This window comes from Capricornis sumatraensis, chromosome 15, assembly GCF_032405125.1.
Source record: "Capricornis sumatraensis isolate serow.1 chromosome 15, serow.2, whole genome shotgun sequence".
Lineage (NCBI taxonomy): Eukaryota > Metazoa > Chordata > Mammalia > Artiodactyla > Bovidae > Capricornis > Capricornis sumatraensis.
The window spans coordinates 71,000,027-71,027,122 of record NC_091083.1 but is presented as its reverse complement, the minus strand read 5'-3'; the positions used below and the strand labels follow the sequence as shown (position 1 = coordinate 71,027,122).

The window sequence follows — 27,096 nt, the reverse complement described above, 5'->3', positions numbered from 1 at the left end:
AACTTCCTACCCTCTGGTTTCTCTCATGTAACTTCTCACTTATGTGATTCTTGTATGTTAGGTTTTCTTGTCAGCTGCTTGGAATCCTATATGGAAAAGGTAGATACTCCCCAACCCAACTGCCCACAGAAGTGGCGTGGCCATCTCTTCAGTTGACTTCTTCAGTTTTTCAAGTGCCAACTCTGCCATATGATTGGGTTGACCTTGCAACTGTATAGCTAATTCAAACAGCTCATCAGGGAGAAAATAATGAGACAGCAGAGTCTGAACACTATTTGATATTGGGAAATTTCTACAAAACGTTTAGGTGTGATCAAGGTATTGTGGTTATGCTTTTTGTTTTAAATCTTTCAGATATACACTAAAATATTTACTGCCAAGTTGTAATGGCTAAGTCTGACATTAAACAGATGAAGTATAACTCTCTCCCAGGGAGGGACTTTTTTTTTTTTTTCCTAATGTAGGAGAAATATACTACTACTCAACCTCTCCTGGAAGGTTGGCAGCCCTGAGAACTCCTTTTTTAATGTAGCATGTTATGGATGTATTCCTGCTTCCAAAGGAATGAGAAGCAGACATTTCCACATGCAAAGCAACACATATTTTTGAACCAAACAGTCTGCCATACTCACCCTCCCATTCCCTGGAATTGGGGTCAACAAATCAACATTTTGAACGAGGACCCCAGATGACTACTGCTGCAGGTGGTCCTTAGATCTCCCCCTCAGAAAGCTCAAGCACCACAAACGCTTTGCTCCCTCTGACAGTCCTGGCCGTTTTCTTAGGATTCCATGTACCTCTTGTTGTTCTTTAACAAATATTTGTTTGGCTGTGTCTGGTCTTAGTTGCAGCACACAGGATCTTTGATCTTTGTTGCACCATGCGGGATCTTTAGTTCTGGCAATGAAGAGTCTTAGTTGCGGCATGTGGAACCTAGTTCCCTGACTAGGGATCTAACCCAGGTCCCCTGCATTGGGAGTGGAGTCATAGCCACCGGACCACCAGGGAAGTCCCTCTTGTTCTTATTTCTAATCACTGGCATTGCTTTCAGAAAATAATGGGTTTTTGCATCCTATTCCACACACAAAAAAGGGGCTCTGCAGTCATTAGTATGTGATGGGCCATATACCTGCCCTCATCTGAGAAAGTCACGGTGATAAATACCTCATTCCAAAGTCTCAGTAGTCCTGCAACAAAGAATTCTGTTTAACTTTATCTGATCCATTTGCCAAAGTGAACACAGATCCTTTTTTATGAATGCCTATTAATAGCTCTGTAGAACACACTGAGTTGAAATTTCAAACATACCTGCATTTGTGAATGAGCTCAAGTTTTAATGTTTTCAATTCACCATGGCATTAACTGCTATTTCTCAAGGTGCATCTGGGAATTTCCTGGCAGTCCAGTGGTTAGGAATGCATGCTTTTACTGCTGAGGGAACTGGTTCAGTCCCTGGTCAGGGAACTAAGATCCTACAAGCTGTGCAGTGTGGCCAAAAAAAGAAAATTGTTTTAATTCAGTTCTGTTCAGTCGCTCAGTCGTGTCCGACTTTGCGACCCATGAACCGCAGCACACCAGGCCTCCTTGTCCATCACCAACTCCCGGAGTGCACCCAAACCCAAGTCCATTGAGTCAGTGATGTCATCCCACCATCTCATCATCTGTTGTCCCCTTCTCCTCCTGCCTTCAATCTTTCCCAGCATCAGGGTCTTTTCAGATGAGTCAGCTCTTCACATTAGGTGGCCAAAGTATTAGAGTTTCAGCTTCAACATCAGTCCTTCCAACTAACACCCAGGACTGATCTCCTTTAGGATGGACTGGTTGGATCTCCTTGCAGTCCAAGGGACTCTCAAAAGTCTTCTCCAACACCACAGTTCAAAAGCATCAATTCTTCTGCGCTCAGCTTTCTTTATAGTCTAACTCTCACATCCATAGATGTTTTAATTAACAACAAAAAAAGGTACTCCAATGCTTCTCTACTCCTTGTAGAGAAATAGTCACATTTCAAAGCACTGAACTCAGAATCTGAAAACCTATGTTTAAATGTTTGTCACCATTTACCAATCATGTGACTCTGAATATGCTACTTAATCTAAGCTTCAGTCCCTTCGCCTGAAAATTGGGAGTAAGAGCTGTTCAACTGCTCCTCTGATGAGAGGGTCACAGATAGCACATAGGAAATTATCTAAGTCTGGAAATAATTTCGAATAACAATATGTTTATCTGAGGTTTGGGCCAGAGTTGTTTACAGACAGACAGGAACTAGTTGTCTGGTCTGCTTTCCAGCTCAGATTATGGCACTAACCCAGCAAATAACCTGCTGACCAGTAAGGAGTCCTAGTGCACGCGTGAAAGCCCGCAGGCCTGCTCAGATCCAGGTGCATCAGCCTGTGGCTTAGTGGCAGACAACACCCTCCACTATTACAGATCTCTTTTGCTCCAATCAAATCAGAAGGAGGAAGCCATCAACTAACTTTCTTTTGCCCATGCACAAAAGAGACTAGATGAAAACAGGATTCCACTGGCATGCCAGCGCTGACGAGCAGGGTGTAGAAACTAGTCTCATTGCCTGCCACTGGACTAGGAATCTGGGATAATTGTCACTGCCCTCTTTTGCCCCTACTGCAGGATATCCGATTGCTAAATCATTGCCAATACACCCATCTGATGAAATTAGGCCCATGAGGCCACTACAGTTAATATCAGGGTGAATCCAGGATGCACAACGGAGGCCTTCTCTGGCAGAGAAGCACAGAACTAAAGTCCTTGTCTAAACAGCTTTTTCTCTGAAAAGACAACACAGAGCACATGAAGAGACCTGAGATTGCTGGCAAGTTTTCTCATTCAAACTGTAGAACTAGTGACATAGATATTTATATCTCTAGAGAAGGTGTGACCCTGACACTTTTTTGATGTCATCTAACTTAAATATTTTCTTTTATAATTTCGGTCATCTACTTTTCCACCCAAGACTATTAAAAAAAAAAACAAATGCATAAATAGCTATGAGGTGCGTTTACTTGTAACACATTCCTAGAGTTAAACAGAAAAATGCCAGAAAAGAAGGAAAAAAAAAAGACACGAGCAACCACCAAACAAGATTTGTTTACATCTATTTAATGCTAAGAACACAGATATCCTCAAAAAGGGACACACCTAAGAAACAGAGTTTTGAGGTTTTTTCCTGAACAGGATTTTGATCATGAAAACTAGCAATTCAAACCTCTAAAACAATAGAGCACATAAGTCTAAAAATGTAACACATATTTAACCTCTTACCTGAATTACCTGAGAACCCTGAAACATTCTCTTGAAGAGCTATCCATATTAAAACTGTGCAAAGAAGCTGTACCCATAGTGTTTAAACCATAAAACCAAGACTGGGTTTATACATGATAAAAATAAAGATAAAGCACATAAAATACTATGCAGTTCATCGAATTCAAAGAAAATCAGAGTGAAGGAAAGGCAATGAGGACAGGAGACATTCCAAAAAGCAGGATGCTCCAGTGACATCTACTGCAAGCCTGTTTGAGGCCAGGAGCTCTGAATGCGTAGAGCCGTCACTGATAGGATGGATAAAGCGTGATTTCTCTAACCGCCAGCAAGTTAGCAGATGATCTGGCAAAACTTCCGGAATTAAAACCGAGGTAGTTTTCGGTAAGGAATGTTTTTCTTGAAAGCATGGCCAGCATGTGGTTGAGCCGGGACCTGATCCCAGCAAAGTGAAACTGTCTCTCTTTATTCAAGTTTCTGAATGAGTCTCTGAAGCACAGATCGAAGTGGGGGGTGCTCCAGTACTTGGGGTGTCCAGGCGTGGCAAAGTCAGTGGATCTGAAGGAAGTCTGGGAGCCGATGGAACTGGCCACAGAGCCTTGGGAGGACAGAGAGGAGGAGGACCTCAAACTGGAGGAGCACGACACAGACATCTTTGATACTGGTGACCCTTCCTTAGACTGGCCTCCGGGAGAGGCGAGAACACCCTCGTCCACGTCAGTCTGGGTGGTGGCTGATGTGGTGGGGACCACAGTTTGGGAGCTCACCACCCTGGTGGCCACTGTGGTCTGGGTCCCGGCGCATGCCGCGGCCACGCTGGCTTGTGTCCCCATGTCACTTGTGCTCACAGCGGGAGTCTCCTCTCCGGGCTCTGTCTGAGTAGCGGCATCAGTCGCCCTCCTGCCCTCCAGCCTGTCCCTGCGGCTGCTGAAGTAGTCCTCCTCGCTGATGGTGGAGGCCTTGGAGGCCCCGCACCCAGCCTCTGCCCGGCCCTCCTCGCCACCCAGCTCAGCCTTCCGGGGAGTGCTCGAGAGCCTGGCCAGCCGCAGCCGCAGCAGGTTGCCCAGCGTGAGCTCCTTGGACAGCGGTTTCTGGTCGACAAGATGGTCAAACCTGCCGCTGATCCGGAAGCTGGACAGGAGCTTGGAGCTGATGGGCTTTGACTGTGCGTAGAGGATTCGGAACTCCAGATCAAAGTGTTCAACCACTTGGCCAGACAGAATCACTAAGTTGCTGCTGTTTAGTTTGCCATCCGTCCATGTAAAACTGCAGGATTAGAAACAAACAGAAGCTGATAAGGATGATTGATCTTCATTTACTTACTGTCAACCTGATTATAAAGCCCAAACATCCTGTGACATAAGAGTCACAATTCAGGTGACAGCACCCTACCATGCAGTGTGAATTCCAGCTAGCCTTAACACAGGATATAACCTAGGAATATGTTAACATTGAAGTCAAAAAGGGACTTCCCTGGCGGTCCAGTGGTTGAAACTCAACCTCCCATTGCAGGGGGCACGTGTTGGATTCTTGGTCAGAGAACTGAGATCCCACGTGCTAGAGGGCTCAGCCAAAAGATTAAAAAATAAAAAGACCAGTATTCAACCAACAGGCTAAAATGTATGATCCTCGGCCTCAGAGTTGCTAAAAACTAGAAGGGCTCCTAAGATGCTGAGGGCAGCGCTCTCCTTTGAGGAGTGAGGTACGTGCCTAGCGATGTCCCAGGGGAAGCTCGTGGTAGAGCCTAGACTGGGCCCCAGGCCTTGAGAACCACAGAGGCAGTGCTCCTCACTACCTCGCCCACGCTGCTGTTTCCAAAGAGGAGACAGGCCTGTCATTCGAATGATGACACTGTTGCTCAACACACGTGCAGAGCTGATTAGAGGCCGCGCACCCCTGGCGGTTCAGTGTGCCGCCTCCTTCCTATGGTGACAGGGCCCCACTCATGCCAGCCCAGCCAGCTGCCTGGAGGCACCCTCTCCAGGTACAGCAGGGCTGGGCAGGTGACCCAGGCTGGCCAGAGTATCCCACCCCTTAGACGAGGGGATCTACGCAGGGTGGGTGGTAAGCCAGTGAGAGCCAAGGAATTTTGCAAGGCATGATACCATCAGAGAGAGAGAGAGAGAGGAAGTCTCTCACTTTTATAAATAGCTACTGAAGTTCACATGAAGGGAGCCTGGACCTCTGTCTGCAAGTAGAAAACCTGACTAAATAAAGATCCATGAGAGGACTTCCCTGGTAGTCCAGTGATTTAAGAATCTGCCTGCCAGTGCAGGGGACATGGGTTCAATCCCTGGTCCGGGAAGATCCCCTGTGCCATGGAGCAGGTGAATCCCTTCTCTCCAACAAGAGAAGCCACCACAGTGAGAAGCCCACACACTGCAATGAAGAGTTGCCCCTACTCACCGCAACTAGGGAAACCCCATGTGTGGCAATGAAGTCCCAGCACAGTCGGAAAAAAAAAAAAATCAACTAGAAAAAAGCAGAAATAGGACATGGTGCTCTGATAAATGCATGGCCCCTAGGTCAAGATGAACTGAAAACCAACGGTACCTTTTTCAAGTTAGGTGAGACAGTAAATTCCATTTTGCATAAAGTAGTTTGAGCCAGCTTTCTGTACCAATGCAATCACCCCACTGACTCAGAAAAATTTGTATCAGGAGTAGGGTGTTTACAGAAGAAATCATAAAACATAGTAGCAACTCTGTCTCTTGTAACCAAGAACCCAGGCTAAAGCAAATTCACCATGTGACAACTGCCTTCAGAGCTGGAGAAGAAAGATCCTTTTGAAAACCATCAGTAAGATCATGTAAACAAGACCCTTATCCAGCACCAGGATTAAAAAAGTCCTCAGCAAATGAAACCTATCCTTATTCTCATTCTCAATGGAAGCATATTTCATTTTTAGGAGGTAGTTGTTGGAGCCACTGTGTCCTTGTCTTTTGAAGTAAAATGCCAACTCAAGAGTTAATGGTTGGGAAATGTGAAGATGTAGAAACAAAGAACTGTTGGGCTGGGGAACCGGTAACAATTTAGACTATAAATCTGCCACAGAGCAGAATCACGGAACTCCTAGTTCCCTGAAAGATAGAGATAAAGGCCTGATGCACATCCCAAATTGTTTCTACAGGAAGCAGAAACCCTCCATATGAAAACTGCTGACTGCAAGAACATAGATCCCAGACTGGTTGAAACCAGAAGGCTGATGAAGCTTGAAACTTCACCTTGATGCCAACCAATCTGAAAACTGTCCACAAGCTGATTACACCCTGCTCCTTGAACACAATAAAATTTCTCACCAGCCCCTCCAGGGTGGGTCACAGAGTTTTGAGATCAAGAGCCCTCTCTGCTCGGCAAAGCAATGAAAGCTACTCTTTTCTACTTCACCTAAAACTCTGTCTTTGTGTTTCTATTTGGCACTGGTGAACAGAGGCTGAGTTTCAGCAACAGTTTTTATAGTTCAGAACAGTCAAAAATCAATTGGAAAGTTTGGTTAATATAGATTAATCCTACTGTGGGTAAAAATCTTCGTTTCCTCCTATTATTGCCAAACTTCTTATAAAAGGAAGTCTTGAGGAGGAGTTTGAATTGTTCTGAGAAATAATGGTACTGTTTGAAAAGAAAGACACCAAGAGTTTCTTCATCTGCCTGCCTCCTCTCACACAAGCCTCTACACACCCACCTTTACCCAGGGCTGACACTCAGTTATCACTCAGGGCTGCCTGCTTCTTCAAATATAGTTTTTCTTCTTTAAACTGCAGAGACACACCTTAGCTCACATATACCATCAGACAGTCTAACACAGAGATGGCAAAACACACCACCATCAGAGCCACATCCATAAAAATGGTATATCTTAACCTCTGAAGATTATCATTTACCACTCCTTATCTTCACCCTCCATTCAAATTCCCTGCTCTCTACCCTAAGATGCCACGCCAACAGGAGACCTCAAAGGTGGAGCCAAAAGCACGGATCTGCTTTCTAGACTAAAGCACCAAATCATGAGGCTTGAATCAAGGTGAAGGATTAAAGCAGGCAGCTTCAGCTGTGCCCTCCATCCTGAGCCCAATGCCTACAACCACCCTTAATTCAAGTGGGCAGGGACAAGGTGGGTAGAAGGCCTGGAGAGACAGGATTTGAGACTGATGCAGTCACTGCTGTTGTTTAGTCACTTAGTCGTGTCTGACTCTTCGCGACTCCTTGGACTGTAGCACACCAGGCTCCTCTCTCCGTGGGATTTCCCAGGCAAGAATACTGGAGTGGGTTGCCATTTCCTTCTCCAAGAGGATGGGTCTTCCCAACCCAGGGATGGAACCCACATCTCCTGCACTGCAGGCAGATACTTCATGCTGAACCACCAGGGAAGCCCCCCTATTCCAGTCACTGTTAATCCCTAATTCATCCACTGCAAGCCTGGCTAAGCCTTGAATCAAGGACTCCCTCACTGTCAGGTCTCCAGATAAGCTTCAACCTCTGCTCTTTAGGTTTGTGAACCACAAAGCAATGGAGGGGACCCCGGCCCGACCCACTCCAAGAAGAAGAGGCTCTGACTAACCTATTCACATCTATTCACACCCACAGATGCACACACAGAGGTATACTTGCCCATAAAGGCTCACATTGAGAGGCAAAAGCGGCTTTCACCTTCATAGAGTGCACTTCCTCTTAAAAGTTTACATTAATAACCATGGATGGGTCAGAAACTCACCTGTAGGAGCCTGTAGCCACACGAATGCCATCAATCAGTGTGAACTTTTCATGAACCTTCCCAACAATTTTAGTTCCTGACCTGGCATAGTAAATATTTCCTGTAATCGTCCGGACAGTCATCAGCTGTTGGTAGGGGAGTGGGAGAAAAAGAAATGAATGATCCAGTGAGCACATGGTAGAAGAAGCCTTAGTTTACGATTCTGAACAGATAAACGTACTGGCAGATGAGAGGTTACACTGCTGGGTAACAACGCCCACAGTACAGGAGCCAGGTGAGTCTCAGGACTTAAGTAATGCTACTTCACGTAAGTTCATCTTCTTGCATGCTTTTTTATGCATGCATATTTATTTTTGAGACCTTCAGTTCATGTGGACGTGTGCTCTAAAAGAAGATTCACTTTTTGGAGACACTGAACAACAGAATTCAAACAATGACTTTGAAACAAAATGTGGGGGACAAGATCATCAAAGAAAACATGCTAGTAATAAGTAACATTTTAACAAAGACTCAAAGAAGCTAAGCTGACAATTCTCCTCTTGTATAACAGCACTGCTAATAAATAACAGCCCATCCACACTTATCCCCACCCCATAATGGGTATGGAGAACAGGAAGAGAGGACAAGCCTTCTCTAAATACAGGGTTTCTGAGGCGGAAACACTCATATTATGTGGCTTAATCAGCAATGTTACTTCTCCCACAAGTATGCGTTTACCAAAAAGGTGCTCTGGTGATGCACTGGGGCCATATATTGTAAAATTATCCTTGCAGAATGACACACATAAATGTATATACAATGGAATGCAAAATACTAAGCCAATCTGAATTCTTTGGAGCAGAACAGTGGCTCTGTATCTCTAGAAATCTTACACACTAAAAGTAAATGTCTAAGATTTTTGTTTGATTCTCTCATTCACTCCACAAACAACAAAAGCTCCTACTATGTACCAAGTCTTGCGACAATAGATATAAGGCATGCTCCTTACCTTCAAGGACCAAGAGACAGAAAATTAATGATTAAGTTAATTTAGCAAGACATAACATCATCCAAATAAGTGAAAACCTACATCTCCACAAAAACCTGTACACAAATATTCATAGCAACTTTATTCATAATTGTAAAAAACTGGAAACTACCCTAATATCCACCAGTGAGTCAACAGTTAAACAAACTGTGGTTTAACCATTCTCTATGATACTGTTCAGCAATAAAAGGAAGAAACTGTTGATACACAGAACAATTTGGACATATCTCAAGGGCATGAAAAAATCCAGTCTCAAAAGGTCACACACAGGAAGGAGAGGACACGTATACCTAAGGCTGATTCATGTTGATGCATGGCAGAAATCAGCACGACACTGTAAAGCAATTACTCTCCAATTAAAAAAAATACATATTTTTTATAAAGGTCACACACTGTGGAATTCATCTACATACCGTTCTCTAAATGTTCTCTAAATGACAAAATGACAGAGATGGGGGACAAATTAGTGGTTGCCAGGGATGAAAGACCCAGGGGAGGGAGCCCGAGGGGAGTGAATGCAGCCATAAAGACGCTGCGTGAGGGAGATCTTCGTGGTGATTGAACAGCTCTGAATTCTGACAGCGGTGGTCACACAGATGTGCACACGGGATAAAATGGCACAGAACAGCAGGCCCACCTGGTACCCATGTCAATTTCCAGGTTCTGGTGTTGTGCTGTAAGTTATATAAGCTACAACTGTTGGGGAAAACTGTGAAGGATACATGGAAACCTGTATGTGCTCATACTATCTTCCTCTCTTCACAACTTCCGTCGTTATTTCATAATGAAGACAAAAGACAAAACAAACTATGACATAACACAACATTGTTTCTGTGCTATTCTTAACCAAAATGCGTAATATGAATTTAACCATGAGGAAACATCAGACAAATTCCATTAAGCGTTAAGACTCTAACACGAACAGTCAGACAAATTCCATTAAGCGTTAAGACTCTAAGACGAACAGTTGCAGATGAGAGGAAGCTAGGAGAAATGGCAACTAAATGCGAGATATGGTCCCAGATTGTATCCTAGGTAAGAAAACAGGCATTCATGGAATGATTCGTGAAATTCACGATGTGTGTAAAATAGGTTAATAGGACTATATCAAGTTTATTTCATGATTTTGAAATTTGTTCTGAAGTTTGTCAAGATGTTAACATTTAGAGACTCTGAGCACAGAGTATTCAGGGATGCCTTATATTGTTTTTCTAACACCTTTGTAAATCAAATTATTTCAAAATTAAAAAAAAAAAAAACTAGAAACTTCCATAGAGGTGCACATGGTCCTGGCGGGGGAGGGGTTCCTGGATAATATTCCTGAGCAGAGCTTCAAGGGATCTGCATATAACACAAACACGAAGAACGTCACTGTGGGCAGATTTCAGTGTGATTCTGTGCAACTTTCCCTTTGGCATTTATCTGAATACTATATAGGCCTCGGTGATGGTGGTCAAAACACATTTTTTAAAAAAATTAGTTATTTATGGCTGTGCTGGGTCTTTGATGCTGTGAGGCTTCCTCTAGTTGCAGTGAGTGGGGGCTACCCTTTACTTGCAGTGCGTGGGGTTCTCATTGCGGGGGCTTCTCTTGTTGCAGAGCATGGGGTTGAGAGTCATACTCAGTAGTTGTGTGCACAGGCTTAGCTGCCCCAAGGCATGTGGAATCTTCGCAGACCAGGGATCAAACCCGTGTCTCTTGCAATGGCAGGCAGACTCTTAACCACTGGACCACCAGGGAAGCCCAAAGCACTTTTTATTTAATTTTTACTTTAAAAAACTTTTTATTTTATACTGGAGTATAGTTGCTTTACAATCAAAGCACCCTTGAGTGCCTGCACATTAAGGTATGACCAAGTTCCTGCAGACCGGGCAGAAGCCACCCCCAAGAGGTGAGGGGCAGACTCAGCAGCACAGGCAGGCCCTGGTGAGTGAAGGCACCAGGGCAAGGTGGTGCATCCCAAGGAATAAGTTAGGACATGAATATGACCACAGGTGAGGCCAAAGGGACAGGCCTCCTTATGACCCTTCCTAGAGGATGCAGACCACCCCCCCCAAAGGCAGCAACCAACAGCAGGCAACTGAGTTGGCAAATACACCTAGATTTCTGCTGAGTGGATGAATCAGAGCCAATCACTCAAAGTCATGGCCAGGCTATTCTGTGATCTGCCTGCTGCTCACACACAGCCTCAATTAGAGCAACAGCACTTTGAAATTAAACATCGACACCTTCAATTTCTTCGCCAGGCTCTACGGCAGAGCAGACTGAACGTCTGGTTAGATCATGATGCACTTTCCAGGCCTGACTTGCATGTCCCTTGGGTTCACCAGACGCATTTTTAAACTGACTGTCGAAAACAAGCTAGTGAAGTCATATAAGCTTACACTTAGATACTTGGCTCAAATTCTTTCATGCTCAGTGCAAAGGATATAAAAAGTCTACTTTCAAAATCACAAGAAATGAAAGGGATTAAGAACACTGGGGCTGAGACTTTCTTGGTGGTCCAGTGGTTAGGAATCTGCCTGCCAATCCAGGGGACACAAGTTCGATCCTTGGTCCAAGAAGATCCCACATGCCGCAGGGCAGCTCAGCCTGCATGACAGAATGACTGAGCTTGTGTAAGTGCAACTAGAGAAAGCCCACACACAAAAACAAAGACCCACTGCCGTCAAAAATTAAAAAAAAAAAAAAGAACACCAGGGCTGGAGGCAAGCAGACAGATGGAGAAACTCCATCCCACTACTTTTTAGCTGTAGACCCTGGGCTCTTGGTGTCACCACTTCCCAATCTGAAAATAGGTATTATACCACTCACCTGATGGGGCTGCTGTGAGATGTGAGTGGCATAACACTGTCAACAGCCTAGAACAGCGCCAAGGACAGAGCAGGACTCCATAAACGGTGATCATCACGATTAAAATCGGAGCCTACCAGTGCTGGGGCCAAAAGCAGCAGCTTCTCCTTCCTCCCCATTAGAGAAATGCTATTTACTGTGATGGACAGAATAGCACTTTGTGTGTAAGAAACCAGTCTAGTTCTTTCCAGGATTTCCATCTCATTTTATGTTTCTGGGAACATCCTTATTTTGGAAAATAAGGATATTACTTTTGGGGTTTTCCTTTGAAAAATACTAGCCATTTTTTCTCTATAGATTAAAAAACATTCTCTACGATCATTGTATAATACATTTTTACACTAAAAAAAAAAAAGGCAGCAGCTTCCAAGGCAGCCTTTTGCCAGGAGAGGCCAAGGTCTGAACCTGACTCTGTCCATTCTTTCCAATGAGACTTCAGGCAGAAGACTTTGCTCACACCTCCAGTCCCTCCCCGCTTCCAGTGGGGAGACCACCACCAACTACCCTGTAGCTCACTGACCGTCATTACTTGCTGATTGTGGTGAAACTAGAGACATTGTAACACAAACCTTTTCTTCTTCAGGATGAACTTTCAGATCCATGCACATATCCAAAAACTGAGAGAGCAGAGCCTGGTCCAGTAGGATATACACAGCAACTCCCTGTTTCCGAGAGATTTCCTGCAGGTCTCGGAAGATGTCGATGTCCGTGAAAACATCCATCACCACTGCAATCACCTAGGGTGTGGGGAAGGGAGAAAAGCCAGCGGTCAACCCATAAGGACATCACCTTACAGCCGGCTGTCAGGACTCTAGACCCCCTCTCGGAGCTGCCAAAGGATCCCATCCTCCCTATCCCTCCTTCCTTCTCCTTATGCAGTATCAGTTTTCCCCTCACCATGGACTCTTCTCCATTTTCAAAGATGCTCAGGCCACTGTAGCCTACAAATCTGGACCTGACCCAGCTAACCCTCCCAACTGCCTCCCAGCCCCTCTCCTCCACACCAAAAATTTCTCAAAACTGTAAATTCAACCACTACCTTGACGTTCTATGAACCTGTTCCATTCAATTCTCTTCCTTTACTAAAACCCTTGTCTTATAGCTCAGACCAGCAAGTTATCCAGGTTCTGCAGCTAATACATTGTTATCTTAGACAGATGGCTTTTTGTCTATGTCTGTTAACACATGTATATAAAACCTTAAGAGTCTCTCAGAGGCCCCCTTCTGGGTGTACCAGTCTCCAAGCCTGACTTTATTGTCTGATTTTGGATCATAATATGATTTTCTATTATAATCTAGAAAGGACCACCCCTTCTACCACTGACTCAAGGCTTGAAACTGATCAAACCAGGCAGGCTGATCCTCCCACCTTCTGCCTCGGCCCATCACATCCTCATGACATCTATTCCCTCCACCAGTCAGGATCTAACCAAATGGCTTCCAGAGCGCCAGACTCTCCTTTCTAAAACGTGCTCTCTGCAGCTCTCTTATATCTGTCCACAGCGCAAGCCCACAACAAGAACACGGAAATATGTCCTAAAGATGCTTCCCTGGAGCTTGGACCAGTCCTTTCCCTCTTCCTAAGGACCGGGCTCCATTTTGCCTCCTGATCAATTTCTTTTTGTGCTGATCAATGTCACTCAGCACAGACTAGTTAGGTGCTGCCATGTGGCCTCAGGCAGATTATAGCTGCTTCGAAAAATCTTACTCCTTAGCTGCAAAATTGGTTCCTAGTGAGCATTAAATGACTACGTTACATGGAGTGCTCTGTAAAAAGAGATTCTTCGGGTATCTGCTCACTGATTTACGTGACCAGTCCTGAGTCTGAGCCGTCCAGACAGTTCAGGGCAGAGAAATATCTACCAGCTCCCAGCTTTCCTGCTCAAGAGAGGCCGCTCCAGTGGCAAAGCCTCTCATCACATCCTCTGCAGGTTGAAAGCGTGGTTGTCAGCTAACTATTGGCAAGGCCGTGGGGGCATCAAAACATGCAGGTCTCATATAAGCCCCTGCTTCAGGTCAGAGTTAGGGTTGGGAGCCAGCGTGGGGAGGGGCTGTCAGCTTAAGAAACAACTCCCAAAGCCCAAGGTTCGGAGCTCTTTTGCGGGCTGGAAAACCTCACCAGTAAAAACTCAGGACTCTTCCCATCACATTAACTCCTGATTTACTTACAGGTCTCACCTCTTCTGTGGGGGCAGAGGCCCTTGAACAAGACTGATCCATCCCTCTGGTCCCAGAGAGCTCAGGACAATACTCAAGGGTCATTATCCAATGACACCTTACAGGGAGCTCGAATGAACTTTTTGGCCAGCTCAATATTTGAATGTCAAAGAAACGCAGAGACAAAGGGATGATTTCGCCATCTTTCTCTAACATTGCACAGTCTTGTATACCAGGAGGAGGGACCTTGAAACGCCAGCTCCCGGGAAGTCACTGCTGTGAGTGAATTTGGGAAGGAGTATTTCTCTCTCCGGCTCCCTTTCTCCAATGTTGCCAAAATTCCAGGTGTGAGCTATAAAACCCACTGAAGACAGTGACTTAGAAAACAAGCATTCTTTCTAAACTGGTGGCATCTCCAGAAGTTTATATTCTCGAATGTGTTTTTATACATCCTATTTGGGGATGTATCTATCCCATGTAATTCAGTGGCTGAAAGGCAGAAAGGCCTAGGAGCAGACCCCAGCTCTGTGATTTACTAGCTGTGTGACCCAGGGCAAATTGCTTAATCTCTCTGAGCCTCAGTCAGTCTCCTCCTCCAGCAGATATGGATAACAGCATCTGGTATCTACGTCAAAGGGCTGTTGCAAGGATTAAAGGAGACAAAGCCTAGAAAGGGCTTAGCTCAGCATGAAATCAGTGTTCGATTATGCAGCCAGCACTTCTTTCAGGGTCTACAGTGAGCGGAAGCCTGTGCTAGGTAGGAAAATGGTTATAAAGAATTCGACACACACCTGACTTACCCACAAAGCGAGGACCTGGGATGCAGGCAAGTGGTACATACATGGTAAGAGGCAATGAAATCAGGGGAACACTTCACGGGGAATGGGAGACAGTAAAGCAGCTCCCTTGGAGCAGCAGACCCAACACAGGCCCCCAGAGGAGAGCCAAGGATTCCTGGAGGAGACGGCATTTGAGCTGAACCACAGATAAGGACAATTTAGCTAGGAGAGAAGTGAAGGGGTAGGGGGCGGGAAGGCATCCAGCAGGAAGCCACGTGACGACAGAGGAAGAGGCAGGAAATGACAGGGTATTGCCCCAGTCTGGCTGGAATGCAGATTATGCAGGAGAGGGAGCCACAGCACGTGACTAAGAGACAGGAGAGTGTGCAGGAGCACGGAAGGTCTCGGACGCCAAGCAAGGCATCAGGATCATACGGGTCACGGACAGGAGGAGGTTTAAAGAGTGACAAGGGCAGTGGTGGAGCCAACAGGACAGAAGATACTGATGGCGGCGTAGGCTGAAGATGCGGCCCCCTCCTCCAACTCAAGGCCACGTACCTAAGCGCCTACTGTATTGCTTTCTAGGTTCAACAAATGTTTAGGAGGACTAAAGACCGAAATGGGCTTCCCAGGTGGTTCAGTAGTAAAGAACCCACCCCCTAATGCAGGAGACATGGGTTCAATCCCTGGGTCAGGAAGATCCCCTGGAGAATGAAATGGCAACTCACTCCAGTATTCTTGCCTGGGAAATCCCAGGGACAGAGGAGCCTGGCGGGCTACAGTCCATGCGGTCACAAACAGTCGGACATGACTGAGCGCACAGCACACAAAGACTGGAAGAGGGCCTTCCCTGGCAGTCCAGTGGTTAAGACTCCGTGCTCCACGAAGTTCAATCCCTGGTTGGGGAACTAAGATCCTGCATCCTGCATGTGAAAGTCACTCAGTCGTATGCAACTCTTTGCAACCCCATGGACTATGGAGACCATGGAATTCCCCAGCCAGAATACTGGAGTGGGTAGCACAGCACAGCCAAAAAAAGAAAAGACTAAAAGAACAAAAATCAGCAACAGAGGTTGCAATGGGGGGCCAGGTGGGAAACCATGAGGGTCACAGAGGAGTCAGATGCGAACTCAGGTCCACACAACAGAAAAAGAAACAATCCCGAGAGGGAGGTTTCAAAACTGATTGTGAGGTGGCATAAAATCTCAAAGGGGTTCTGAATGCACACGTGTGAGAAGAGAGTCGAACTCATAAGAAGTGAGAGAAAAACAAATCCAGGGGCAGTCCCCATCCTCAAGAGAGACAGGAGATGAGGCGGGGCATCCCAGCATGATGGAGTCGCTGGATGTACACCCTGGCACCACCGGGACAGAGCCAAGGAGGCCAGCCCAGCTGGCCAGGCTAGAGAGGGTTGGAGGGTTGCTGGGCAGGGCCCCAGAAGTGGGGCCCATAGTATATAAGGCACCTGCCAAACTGAATTTTGATTCATCACCCTACAAAACAACTGCACAAACACCACCATTGTTAGGTAGTGAGTAAGTATCTAATTTGATATTAGTTTCATTGTTTGGTTTTGAGGCCTCAACATTTCCTGTGTATTGAAAATAACTGGATTAGGACTGGCCTCTCACACCCACAGAGTAGTTAGAGGGTGGATGGAGGTGTTTCTCCTTTTGATTCCCCCAGTAGCCAACATCGCCTCCTCTTTCTAGAGCAGGGCCCTTAAAAGACTTCTGGAAGCAGTCTCAGTAAGGCCTGCCTTCCTTCAAGACAGACCCCCACCCTACCCCCCTACCCCACCCCCATGCAACCAAGCCCTGCAGAGTTGAACTAGACCTGGGGCTTCTCAAAAGGACCGCCTCTTCACTGAACTGAGCTATGACCTGGGCTCATCCACTAGCCAGCTGAGTACCTGCTCTCCAGGGCTGGCCACATCTCAGAGGCGTTGGTGTTTATGCCCTAGAAGATACACTTGAACTTGAAAGTGGTCATCACTCCCACTTCCTGAGTCATACCACGGGGTGGACAAGGAGAGACCCATGGGCAGGTGGGCATTGCCCTGTAACAGCTCATGCTGCAGAGTCTGTCTGTTCTCTTAGGGCTGGAAAGCTTTGCAAGTAGTGGTTCGTGAATGTCTTTCCGGGTCAAAGCCCATCTGTGCCTGTCGGTCCTAACATGACACCTAAAGAGGAAACACCCCGCTGTCGGAGCCTGGACGGCTGGTCTGCTGCCGGCCCTCATGCTGTTCCTGCTTTTCTGCAGCCGCATCTAGAGCAGCCACTCCTGCCAAGTCCCACGTCATCACAGATGACACAACCTCAAGTTACCTCCTTCAGTCACTCCAGCTATCCCCCAGTGACTTATACCATGGGGCCTGGTGATCCACATGGTTACAGGCAGCAGCCCCTGGAGTATCCTGCACAGACCCCCTCATTTATGTTACTTTCCACGTACAACTGGAATCTTTTCTGTTTGCCAAAAGCTCTAAAGAAGTATCTTGAGATCTGAAAACCCCATTAATCGTTATCTCCAATTTACTGAAAAGAAAAATAAATCACACAGAGGTTCTGTGTCTTGTTCAAGGTGGCACACTTAGTCAAATGCAGGAGCTGGAATTTCAGCCCTGTCTGGGCGCCTCCAGAGCTACCTGTTAAAAGGTGTTAAATATTATCCCAAGCAAATCTAATTTCAGTCTTCAGATGATTGAGAGCTTAGAATAGATCCTGAAAGGATCAAGTAGAGTATTCCAGAAAGTATAAGATTAAGTTCACCAGGGAGGATGATCACCAAGGACACAACACTTGTAATGCCCTAGGACAGCAGCAGACACTTCTTTCTGCAGGCGGGTTTGCTAACTCTGAATGAACTAAATCAGGAAACCTTGGGAGGCACATCTGATGAGGCTGCAGGGTTAGACCTGGACACAGATGCAGGCTCCCCCACTTCTAAGCACCATGTACCCTCTGGCAAGTTACTTCCACTGTGCTGGCTTCTATCACATGCAAATAACGCTACCCACCTGCATCGTCTGCAGTGGGTTTGGTCACCTGACGGTTCCTCGGATGCAGAAAGCCTTCACATGGCAGCTAGCACAGTCTTAGTTCTCATTTTGTCACCTTTCCTGGGTAAGTCATTCTACCTGAGCTCAGCATCCTCAGACACAGCCGCTCTGAGCTCTGCTGTCTGATTCATGCACCCACCATGGGCAGGGTGGGGCTCTGAGAGCTTCATGGGGCCACACAGGGTGGGTCATTCCTGTTCTCATTCTGCTCTTCCTCTGCCTGGAGCAAGAGGTCCATGTCACTCACCACTTCTCACTGCATCTCAGTTTCTTTCCCTTCCCACCCATGATCATAAAGCAAAGACACGTGTTGGAGATGCTTAGAATTCTACCAGAGGTCTGCGCATGTGCAAAGAAGCATCAGCCTGTCTGATGGTCAACAAGAGCCTGTCTGCTGAATTCCTCACGCTGAGCACACAACACCCAAGTCAACTTCCTTGAAGTTCCCAGGGCTCTTGTCTCTTCTGGAGAGCTTCTTGATAAAATTTAAAAAAAAAAAAAAGCAAAAGACCTGTATTTTCTCCCCAAGTATTACAGATTTTAATAGAACAGAAATGACCTCCTGGAGATTTCTTTTACAATCTTGATACCAACTTCAGAGTTTGAAGACCAAAAAAAATGTCAATGTTCACAGCAAAACCTAAATTTGTTTGTGCCTGTTGTTTTCTCTAAGTTTCATGGGCTGTTATTATAAAATTAGCAATATAAGTACCAGATTAAAGTACTAGTGGAGCCTCTGTCTGCAGAGAGTGGCCTGGGGCCTCTCTGGGAAGGCTGGGGTGGCAGAACCCGTTTTTCACTGGCCCCAGGAGTGAGGGCCAGGCACATATGGTGGCATTTCCTCTGCACTGTTCCAGCACGAAGTACACAGGTGGACTGGGCTTTTTCTTTTTTCTCTTTAAATTTAGTATTATTTTTAATTTTTTGGCCATGCTGTGCAATATGTGGGATCTTAGTTCCCCAACCAGGGATGGAACACATGCTCCCTGCATTGGAAGCACAGAGTCTTAACCACTGGACCACGAGGGAAGTCCCTGGGCTTTTTCAAAGGGAGGGGAAAGCATCAAGAGGTGTTTTGTGGGAGCAGGGACTTACCACTGTGAGTTAGTTTTATTTTTTAATTATGCAGAACATCTGCCTGGCTCCCAAGTCCAACTGACAAAACACACTACATTCAGAGACATCTGGCTTCCATTCTTGTCCCTTCCTTTCTGCCCTCCCCACTAACATAATAACTTCAACTAGTTTTTTATTTATTCTCCCATTAAAAAAAAAATACATAAGCATATATGTGTACACATCCTCACTTGTATTACTGAAGAAGTATGCATATGTGTGTATATGTATACATATACATGTTCTAATCCCCCTGTAGATAAAAGGCAGCATATGATACGCACTGCTCTAGGCCACTGCACACAACAGGGCCTTCTGAGATGACGGAGATATTCTGTATCTGCTCTGTCCAACACGGGAGCCACTGGCCACCAGCGGCAATTAAAACACTTGAAATATGATTAGTATAATAGAGGAACTGAGTTTTTTTTAATTGTATTTCCTTTTAAGTCACATAAATGTAAATAGCCACAGGTGGCCAAAGGCTGCTGCATTGGTCAGGAAGCACTCCACTGTGCAGAAGGGTTCGTTTACTCACCAATCCACCACTGAAGGATGTTTGAGCCCTTCCAGCCTTTTGCTGTTATACTCAGTGCTGGAACAAACAGCTAACTGCACAGGCCTATTCATATTTTTCACCAGTGTATCTTTAAATAACAATCTTGATATCAACTTGAAAGACAAAAAAAAGATTGTTGTGTTCACAGAGAAACCTGAACTTGTGCCTATCTATTGTTTTCTCTAAGTTTCACGGGCTGTTATTACAAAATTAGCAATTTAAGTATCAGATCTGTCTTTGGGACAGATATACAGACACAGAAGAGCTAGGTCCACAGGTCAATACAACTGGAATTTTGCTGAATATTGCCAAATTCCCCTCCAGAGGTTCTATCATTTGCATTAGGGCTTTTAAAAAGCCAATATACCTATACTTCTCTTCCTGAGAGAACTTATTTTTTATGCATAAAGGAACCAGAGAATAATTCTGCAGCTTCTCTCAACTGCCTGACAGATGCCAGGTAAAAAGAACCAGGAAATGAGACGGCAGACAGAAAGCAGCACGGTGGGGGCCAGGGGCTAGGAGGCAGAGGGAGTGGGGAGCTGCTGCTCGATGGGAGCAGAGGTTCCAGTTGCGGAGACAAGTTCTGAACCTGGATGGTGGTGATGGATACAGTGGTGATAGTGAATGTCCGTAATGCCGCTGATCGGTACACTTTAAAAAAGCGGTAAGTTTCGTTACATATATTTCACCACAATTTAAAAAGATGAAAGATGAAATGGTGAAAGATTTCTGAAATCCTTAGGCTAAAGCATAAAATCAAAAGGAAGGAATAAAAAGTAGCCACACTTAAGTCTGGTGGGTAAGGTCTTAAACCACTTCCTAGGCCAGTGGTTCTCAACCGGGGACAACTTTGCCCCCCAGAAGACATCTGGCAATGTCTGGAGATTTTTTTTTAACTGTAGAAAAATATATAACATACAGATTTGCCATCTTAATAATTTCTAAGTGTATATTTCAGGGGCCTTAATTACATTCACAATATTGTCAACCATCACTACTGTCTGTTTACAAAACTTTTTATCACCTCCTACAGAAACTAACCATCAAAGCAGCAACTCGTTCTTCCCCTGACCCCCTCCCTGGGAGAAACATTTCTGAATGTGAGCACTGCTTTTCAGTGGGGGCCAGTGCTTCTGGCATCCACTGGGTAGAGGCCAGGGATGCTACTCAGCACCCTACAGTGCACAGGACGATCCTTCAGGACAAAGAGCGTCCAAAACGCCAATAGTGGCGAGGTTGAGAAAGCCTGCCCTGGTTGAGAGGGGCATCCGCACAGTAACTGATTACACTGCACGGGTTCTACTGCAACTCTGAGGAGGGTTGTGTAAGATCAGGAGGGCCCTAATTTAGATACAGCCACGTGCACATGGGGGGCCTCCGACAGATTCCTCAACTGCTACTCCTCCTAGGAGGTGGGACTCTGTGTCAACACGATGACAGCTTCTTCTAATGCTCAGGTTATCAAAAGGATGCCCAAGGGTGAGGTCATAGCAGAAATGTCCCTCTGGAACAAAAGCACATAGGGAATGGGTGGCTGGTAAGAACGATGGCTCTGGGGAATGCAGGACTCCCTAGAAGGGTGAGCTTTGCCTGGGAGCTCCCATCCGGACACTAGGAATATTCCAAGAGCCACGGCAACAGCACACCGCCATGTAAGGGCACAGAGAACCTCCAGGCAAAGTCTCCACGCCCCCCACCCGATCCATGGGGCCCAGAGCCCAGGCCAACCCTGATTCACATGGTAACAGAGACAAAGAAATGAATGACTCATCAACAAATATAGTAGTACAGGGATAAATTCTAGAGTATGTATTTCAGGGGAGATTCTGTACAGAGTTCTTCTAAAAGCAAACACCTCAGATCTCAAACAGTCCAAAGCAAAAGAAAAAAAGTACAAAACAGTATTTCCTACAATTGAGCCCTAAGTTAGCTAGCTGTCCTCTGAAGCCAGGCTGTTCATAAGATGCTGGACCACACTCAACACAACAGACCCACATTTTGAAAAGTGCACAGAAACTTTTCCCAAGAGCGGGACTGGCAGATTCACAGCCTCGGACCCAGCTACCCTGGGACAAGTCCTTGCTGAGTGGAAAGGCAGGCAGACTCACCTGCTGAATGATCAAGGCTGCAGGTGAGCAGTCTCCACAATATGTGGTGTGCACTATTCGGTGCCAGACATCCTGCAAGCCTAAACAGCTCAAACTGCAGTTTGAGTCCTGGGTGAGGATGAAACCCATTCCAGAACCATCCAGCGAGGCTGCAAAGCCAGGATCAGACACCGCTGTTCACCATCTGAGCCTGGCTTCTCCTGCCCATACCCTGACCACTCCGGTCTCCCTCCTGCTAAGGGCAGATCTAGAACTGTTGCGGTCATTTTCCTGTTTCTTTGATATGCAATGTGGAAACTAAAAGTCCACATCTTGAGAAACCCTTAAAAACACCCAGACTGTTGAAAGCTACCAAAGAACCAACACTCCCTCGTGGCAGGGGGGCCCTGTGCAGTGGTGAGTGGTCAAGAGCCCAAGCTTGGGTTGGGTTCACACCCAGTTCTGTCACACACGAACTTAGAGGGCAAGCCGCTTCACCTCTCTGTGCCTGGTCTCGTCTTAGTTGTGGTCTCCTCCTACAGCTGGGAGGAGGGTTAAATGAGAGAATCCAGGGGAAGGGCTTAGCACAGACACTGACCCACTCAAAGCACTCAATCACACCATCAAGTGCTTTCACCGTCTGAACAGACGCGGAATGGCCTCTCAACTTATCCAGAAACAGCTTGAGACCTGCATCTTCACAGTCCTCGCCATCACAGATCCTGAACTTCAAAGAATGTGGCCAGAGTGACCCGGCCACCCCTGTGAACATAACACACACTTCTACCTGGAACAGCAGCAACAGACCAGCCACCGGATTAGCTCTCTAACACCTTATCCCTCCACAGATGTCTCTCCACCTGGGAATAGTGATGGTATCTCTACATGGCACAAGGCAGAGCATGGTGGCTAACGGTGCTTAAGAGATGCTACGCCTTGGTTTGAGTCCTGGGCTCTGTCATTCCCTGGCTACATGACCTCAGGGCAAGGGAACTTCTCTATGCCTGAATTTCATCACCTGCAAAATGCAAATCATAATCACACCTACCTTGGAGTTACTTGAACAGTGCTTGGCGGAGAAAGCAATGCTTTTCTGTTTTGTTTTGTTTTGAACAAAAGAGAGTCTCTGAGACCTCAAGTTTAGGGTGTCTCAGATCCAACTCATTTCCCCATCCCTACCCTCAGCCTCATTCCCCTCCATATTCTAATTTGGTAGCATCACTGCCCACCCAAGCTAAAAAAAATCCCAACTCTTCCCATACCTTCTCCTTGGCTTTGCCCCCTCTCTTGCCCTCCTCCCTCGCCACTCTTCTGGTCCATCAAATGACCAAGTCCTGTCAGTTCTACCAGAAACTCTTCCCCTGCCCAACCCCCAGCAGTGCCTTAGCACAGACCCTCTTCTCTTATATTGATCTCTACAACCCCTCCTTACAACCATCTGACACCAGTCTCACCCCTCTCTAACCCATCCTCCTGCAGGCTCCCACCAGAATCTCACAGACACCAATCTGATCATGTCCCTCTCCTCCCTTTAAACCTTCGATGGCTCCCACTGGTCCTTCCAGTAGTGTGCAAAGCCCTCGACAGTCTGGTCCCATCTCCCCATTTAGCCTTCTCTCCTACCATTAACCTACACATACTCTGGTGCTCCAGCTATGAGGAACGTGGCAGCCTCAAAAAAATGCCAGGCGTTTTCACCATTCTGGGCCGGTCCCTATGCCCTGTTCTGACAAGCCCCACTACTCCACTTGGACCCAGCTCCAAGGCCGCTACCCCTCTTAAAGCTTTCTTTCCTCAGCCTGTAGCAACCTCCTCACTGCTTCCTACCAGCCGACTATCAACTCTCAAGTGCAGGCAAGGGTTATGTCCTTCACCTGTGGCCCCAGCCCCTGGGGCATAGTGTCTGATATACAGTAGGCACTGAATAAGCAAGTAATCTGGCATATGGAAAAGACATTGAAAACACTTATCAGATTTAAAGGTACATACCAACTTTCTCACTTACAACTGTTCACATTCCAAATACAGAATCTTGAAGATACAGGGCAGAGAACAAGGCAGGAGGTTCTACCCAGGAAGGCATTACAGAATGCCTACAAGACAAAGGAGTCTGAGCATCAGTCCTGAGCCCCTTCTAAGGCCAGCACTGAGTTGATGGACTGGTCTTAGCTCTAGCGCCCCTTCAGTACTACTGAAAACGGGATGTAAGCAAGTGAAAAAAGTGAAAGTGAAGCCGCTCAGTCGTGTCCAACTCTTCGTTACCCCATGGACTGTAGCCTACGAGGCTCTTCCGTCCATGGGATTTTCCAGGCAAGAGTACTGGAGTGGGTTGCCATTTCCTTCTCCAGGAGATCTTCCCAACCCAGGGACTGAACCCAGGTCTCCAGCATTGCAGGCAGACGCCTCACCATCTGAGCTACCAAGGAAGCCCAAATGTAAGTGAGCTGCTGCTGCTGCTAAGTCACTTCAGTCGTGTCCGACTCTGTGTGACCCCATAGACAGCAGCCCACCAGGCTGCTGGGATTCTGTCCCTGGGATTCTCCAGGCAAGAACACTGGAGTGGGTTGCCAATTCCTTCTCCAATGCACGAAAGTGAAAAGTGAAAGTGAAGTCGCTCAGTCGTTCCGACTCTCAGCGACCCCATGGACTGCAGCCCACCAGGCTCCTCTGCCCATGAGACTCTCCAGGCAAGAGTACTGGAGTGGGGTGCCATGTAAGCAAGAGGTTAGGGCAATTCCTCTCTCATAGAGACCCACTCATTACTTTTCCCAAGTTCCAAGTGCCCAAGTTCTCCCCCTAGAGGTGATCATTGGGAATGCACTGCTGCTACTGCTGCTGCTAAGTCGCTTCAGTCGTGTCCGACTCTGTGCGACCCCATAGACGGCAGCCCACCAGGCTCCCCCATCCCTGGGATTCTCCAGGCAAGAACACTGGAGTGGGCTGCCATTTCCTTCTCCAATGCATGAAAGAGAAAAGTGAAAGTGAAGTCGCTCAGTCGTGTCCGACTCTTAGCGACCCCATGGACTGCAGCCTACCAGGCTCCTCCGTCCATGGGATTTTCCAGGCAAGAGTACTGGAGTGGGATGCCATTGCCTTCTCCGTGGGAATGCACACCTATTCTAAAAAGGTGCGTTTTCCCATCTTTCCAATCTTCCCACTGAACTCACAAATGTCTGTAGCATCAAAACGACCCTCAGCATACTTAATGCACCGCAGGGCTGATAACAGCCTAGGTGGCACCCATATATCCTCCCACAATGGTAAGGCAGTAGCCTACTGGATCCCCTACCCACTGCAACCCCACCAACAGGCAAAGGGCACTGGGCATCAGGAACACTGGTAAGTCAGGACTTGTCCCCAGCTTGTCTACTTCAACCAATCGGATGTACAGATACCATAACCACAGTCAGACACATTCAGCTATAAGCCCTACCAAGTCTTACCACGACCTGGAGCTTTAACTGTATTTTCTCTGTCACAGGCAAACAGCCAGGAAGCTGGGGCACTGCCAGTCAGCAAGCAAGTTGGCAGTTGATCATGGCTCTGGAGGGAGGTGTCTGCTACACCCTACGCCCCTGCCACCTTGGGTGCCACATGCTTTCTCCCTGATCCCTCTGTACCCAGCACCCTGGGTGCAGTCTCATCCAGGCTGGCAGGGAGACAAAATCTCCCCCCGCACCCCAATACCTTATCACACTTAAGAGCCAGACAACGGCACCAAAACCCACCGTGGAGAGAAGACTTAATGCATGGCTTTCTGCCTTTTTTTTTTTTTTTCCAGCCTATGGAAATGCAAACTCCCTGCCCCACCCATTCACTGAAGGTGCAACTTCCCCTCCAGGCTGGCAGGAGGGGAAAGGGCCAGGGCTCTTGGCCCCTCTGGTTTGCATCTGCTTTCTACAAGACACGTGGGGGTAACTAGCAATGAAAGACTCGAAACTCCCCGCAGCTGTCTCTGGGGACAATCTTTCAGGAATTTCCCCCTAGGTTATGCGCTTCTTAGGTCGTACACCTCTTAAGGAACTCCTGAAAGTGGGATCTAGAGTTGGCTGACAGCCAATCTAACAACTGGTTTTTAACTGAAAGCTGGAACGGACAGGATTTCCGGTCACCCTCCCAGGGAATGTAAATGTTAGGAGTTTGAACTTGAGCACAATTCGCATTCTTGGGGATGGAGACTCCTCCCACTCTCCCAGGCCACAAGGAGCGGACGGGGAGGGGATCGGGGATCCGAGGGGATACACACAGAGTGGGGAGAGTTGGGGAAACCCCTCGACCAACCGGCCCGAGCTCCTAGCAGACCTGAGTTTCCCATTTTTTGAAGACGGTGTCCCGTGCGACCGGGAACCGAAGAGACCCGAGGGGCCGGGCCGCGCCGCTCACCTCTCGCGCCGAGCGGAGCTGCTGGCGCAGCGCGTCCTTGCAGCCATAGGGGCCGCCGGCGCCCGCGCAGCGGGGCTGGAAGTGCGCCTCGACGCGCGTGGCCCCGCGGTAGGCGCCCTGATAGAAGGAGGGCCAGCCGAGCTCCAGCAGCGGCGGCTCCAGGTCCGACTGCTCGGGGAAGTAGGTGCCGGACGAGCAGTCGTGCGACGAGCCGAAGGAGTCCTCGGCCGCCGCCGCAGCGCCCTCCTCGCTGGGCCGCTCGGCCGCGCGCAGAATGGCGCGCACCTCGTCTGGGTTCAAGAAGCGGCCGAGGCGTTCGCGTCGCAGGAACGCGGAGAAGGCGTCTGGGCCGCCCGCCAGCAGCTCCTCGAGCGCCAAGCGCCGCTCCTCGCTGTACAGTTCAGCCAGGTTGGGCGGCCCACACGGCGACAAGCAGGCGGCAGGCAGTTCGTCCAAGCCATCGTATCTCAAAGCCATGGCGGCGCTCGGACGCTACCCTGCTAGGGCCAGTACGGGCGTGCGGGACGCTTTATAGTCACCTTTGAATCTAACCAGCCCGCGCCATTGGCCGCCCCGCCCCGCCCGGGCTCTCCCATTGGCTGCCTTCTTCTAACGGCACCGTCAGGACGCAGTGCTTGCCTCTACGGCTCCACCACCTAACTTGCTATTGGTGCCCCGCGGCCCGGCCTCCCCCCGAAGCCCCGCCCCTCCCAGGCCTTCGTTAGACGGCGATTGAGACCATGTTCTCGCTCCAGAGTTGCTTGGTGGAATTTAAATCTTGGCTACTACGTGCCTGCTCCGAGGTGGCGTTCCCACTCTAGCCCTGGGGGGAGCTGAGTTCATCAAGATAGCCGGTGCCAGGCCTAAGTGGCTGTGGTACCCGGGGCGGTGGGACAGGCAGAGAGCCTGGATTGAAACCCGAGAGCCCGGCCCCCGCGCCAGCCTTGCGCGCCCTCTGCCGCCCGCCCCACAGCGCGGCCCTCGCAAGGCCCAAGGAAGTCAGGAATGTGCACACACAGGAGAGGCTGGAGCCTGCTGGGGCACGCTGACCCACTGACTGCGCCTCCCCAGGGCTCACAGAGTT

General features: G+C 47.7%; 1 protein-coding gene and 1 non-coding gene across 2 annotated transcripts; both read right to left on the bottom strand.

Moving 5' to 3' along the window:
- Positions 1 to 456: 456 nt before the first annotated feature.
- LOC138091936 (small nucleolar RNA U109) lies at positions 457 to 591 on the bottom strand. The gene has a single exon (XR_011145966.1). It is a non-coding gene; the product is annotated as a small nucleolar RNA U109 (small nucleolar RNA).
- A 2,705-nt stretch (positions 592 to 3,296) lies between these two features.
- On the bottom strand, positions 3,297 to 26,489 carry FAM83D (family with sequence similarity 83 member D). The gene is made up of 4 exons (XM_068987652.1): positions 26,013 to 26,489; positions 12,437 to 12,604; positions 7,988 to 8,112; positions 3,297 to 4,542 (listed from the first exon to the last, which is right to left on the bottom strand). The coding sequence occupies exons 1-4, from the start codon at positions 26,487 to 26,489 to the stop codon at positions 3,564 to 3,566; spliced, it is 1,749 nt and encodes a 582-aa protein (XP_068843753.1). The 3' UTR covers positions 3,297 to 3,563.
- Positions 26,490 to 27,096: the final 607 nt, after the last annotated feature.

Coding starts and splice junctions, on each gene's coding strand:
- FAM83D (XM_068987652.1), bottom strand. CDS start 26,489: ATGGCTTTGAGATACGATGGCTTGGACGAACTGCCTGCCGCCTGCTTG. Junction 8,113..12,436: donor TTCATCCTGAAGAAGAAAAG/GTTTGTGTTACA, acceptor CCCTACCAACAG/CTGATGACTGTCCGGACGAT. Junction 4,543..7,987: donor GTGGCTACAGGCTCCTACAG/GTGAGTTTCTGA, acceptor CTAATCCTGCAG/TTTTACATGGACGGATGGCA.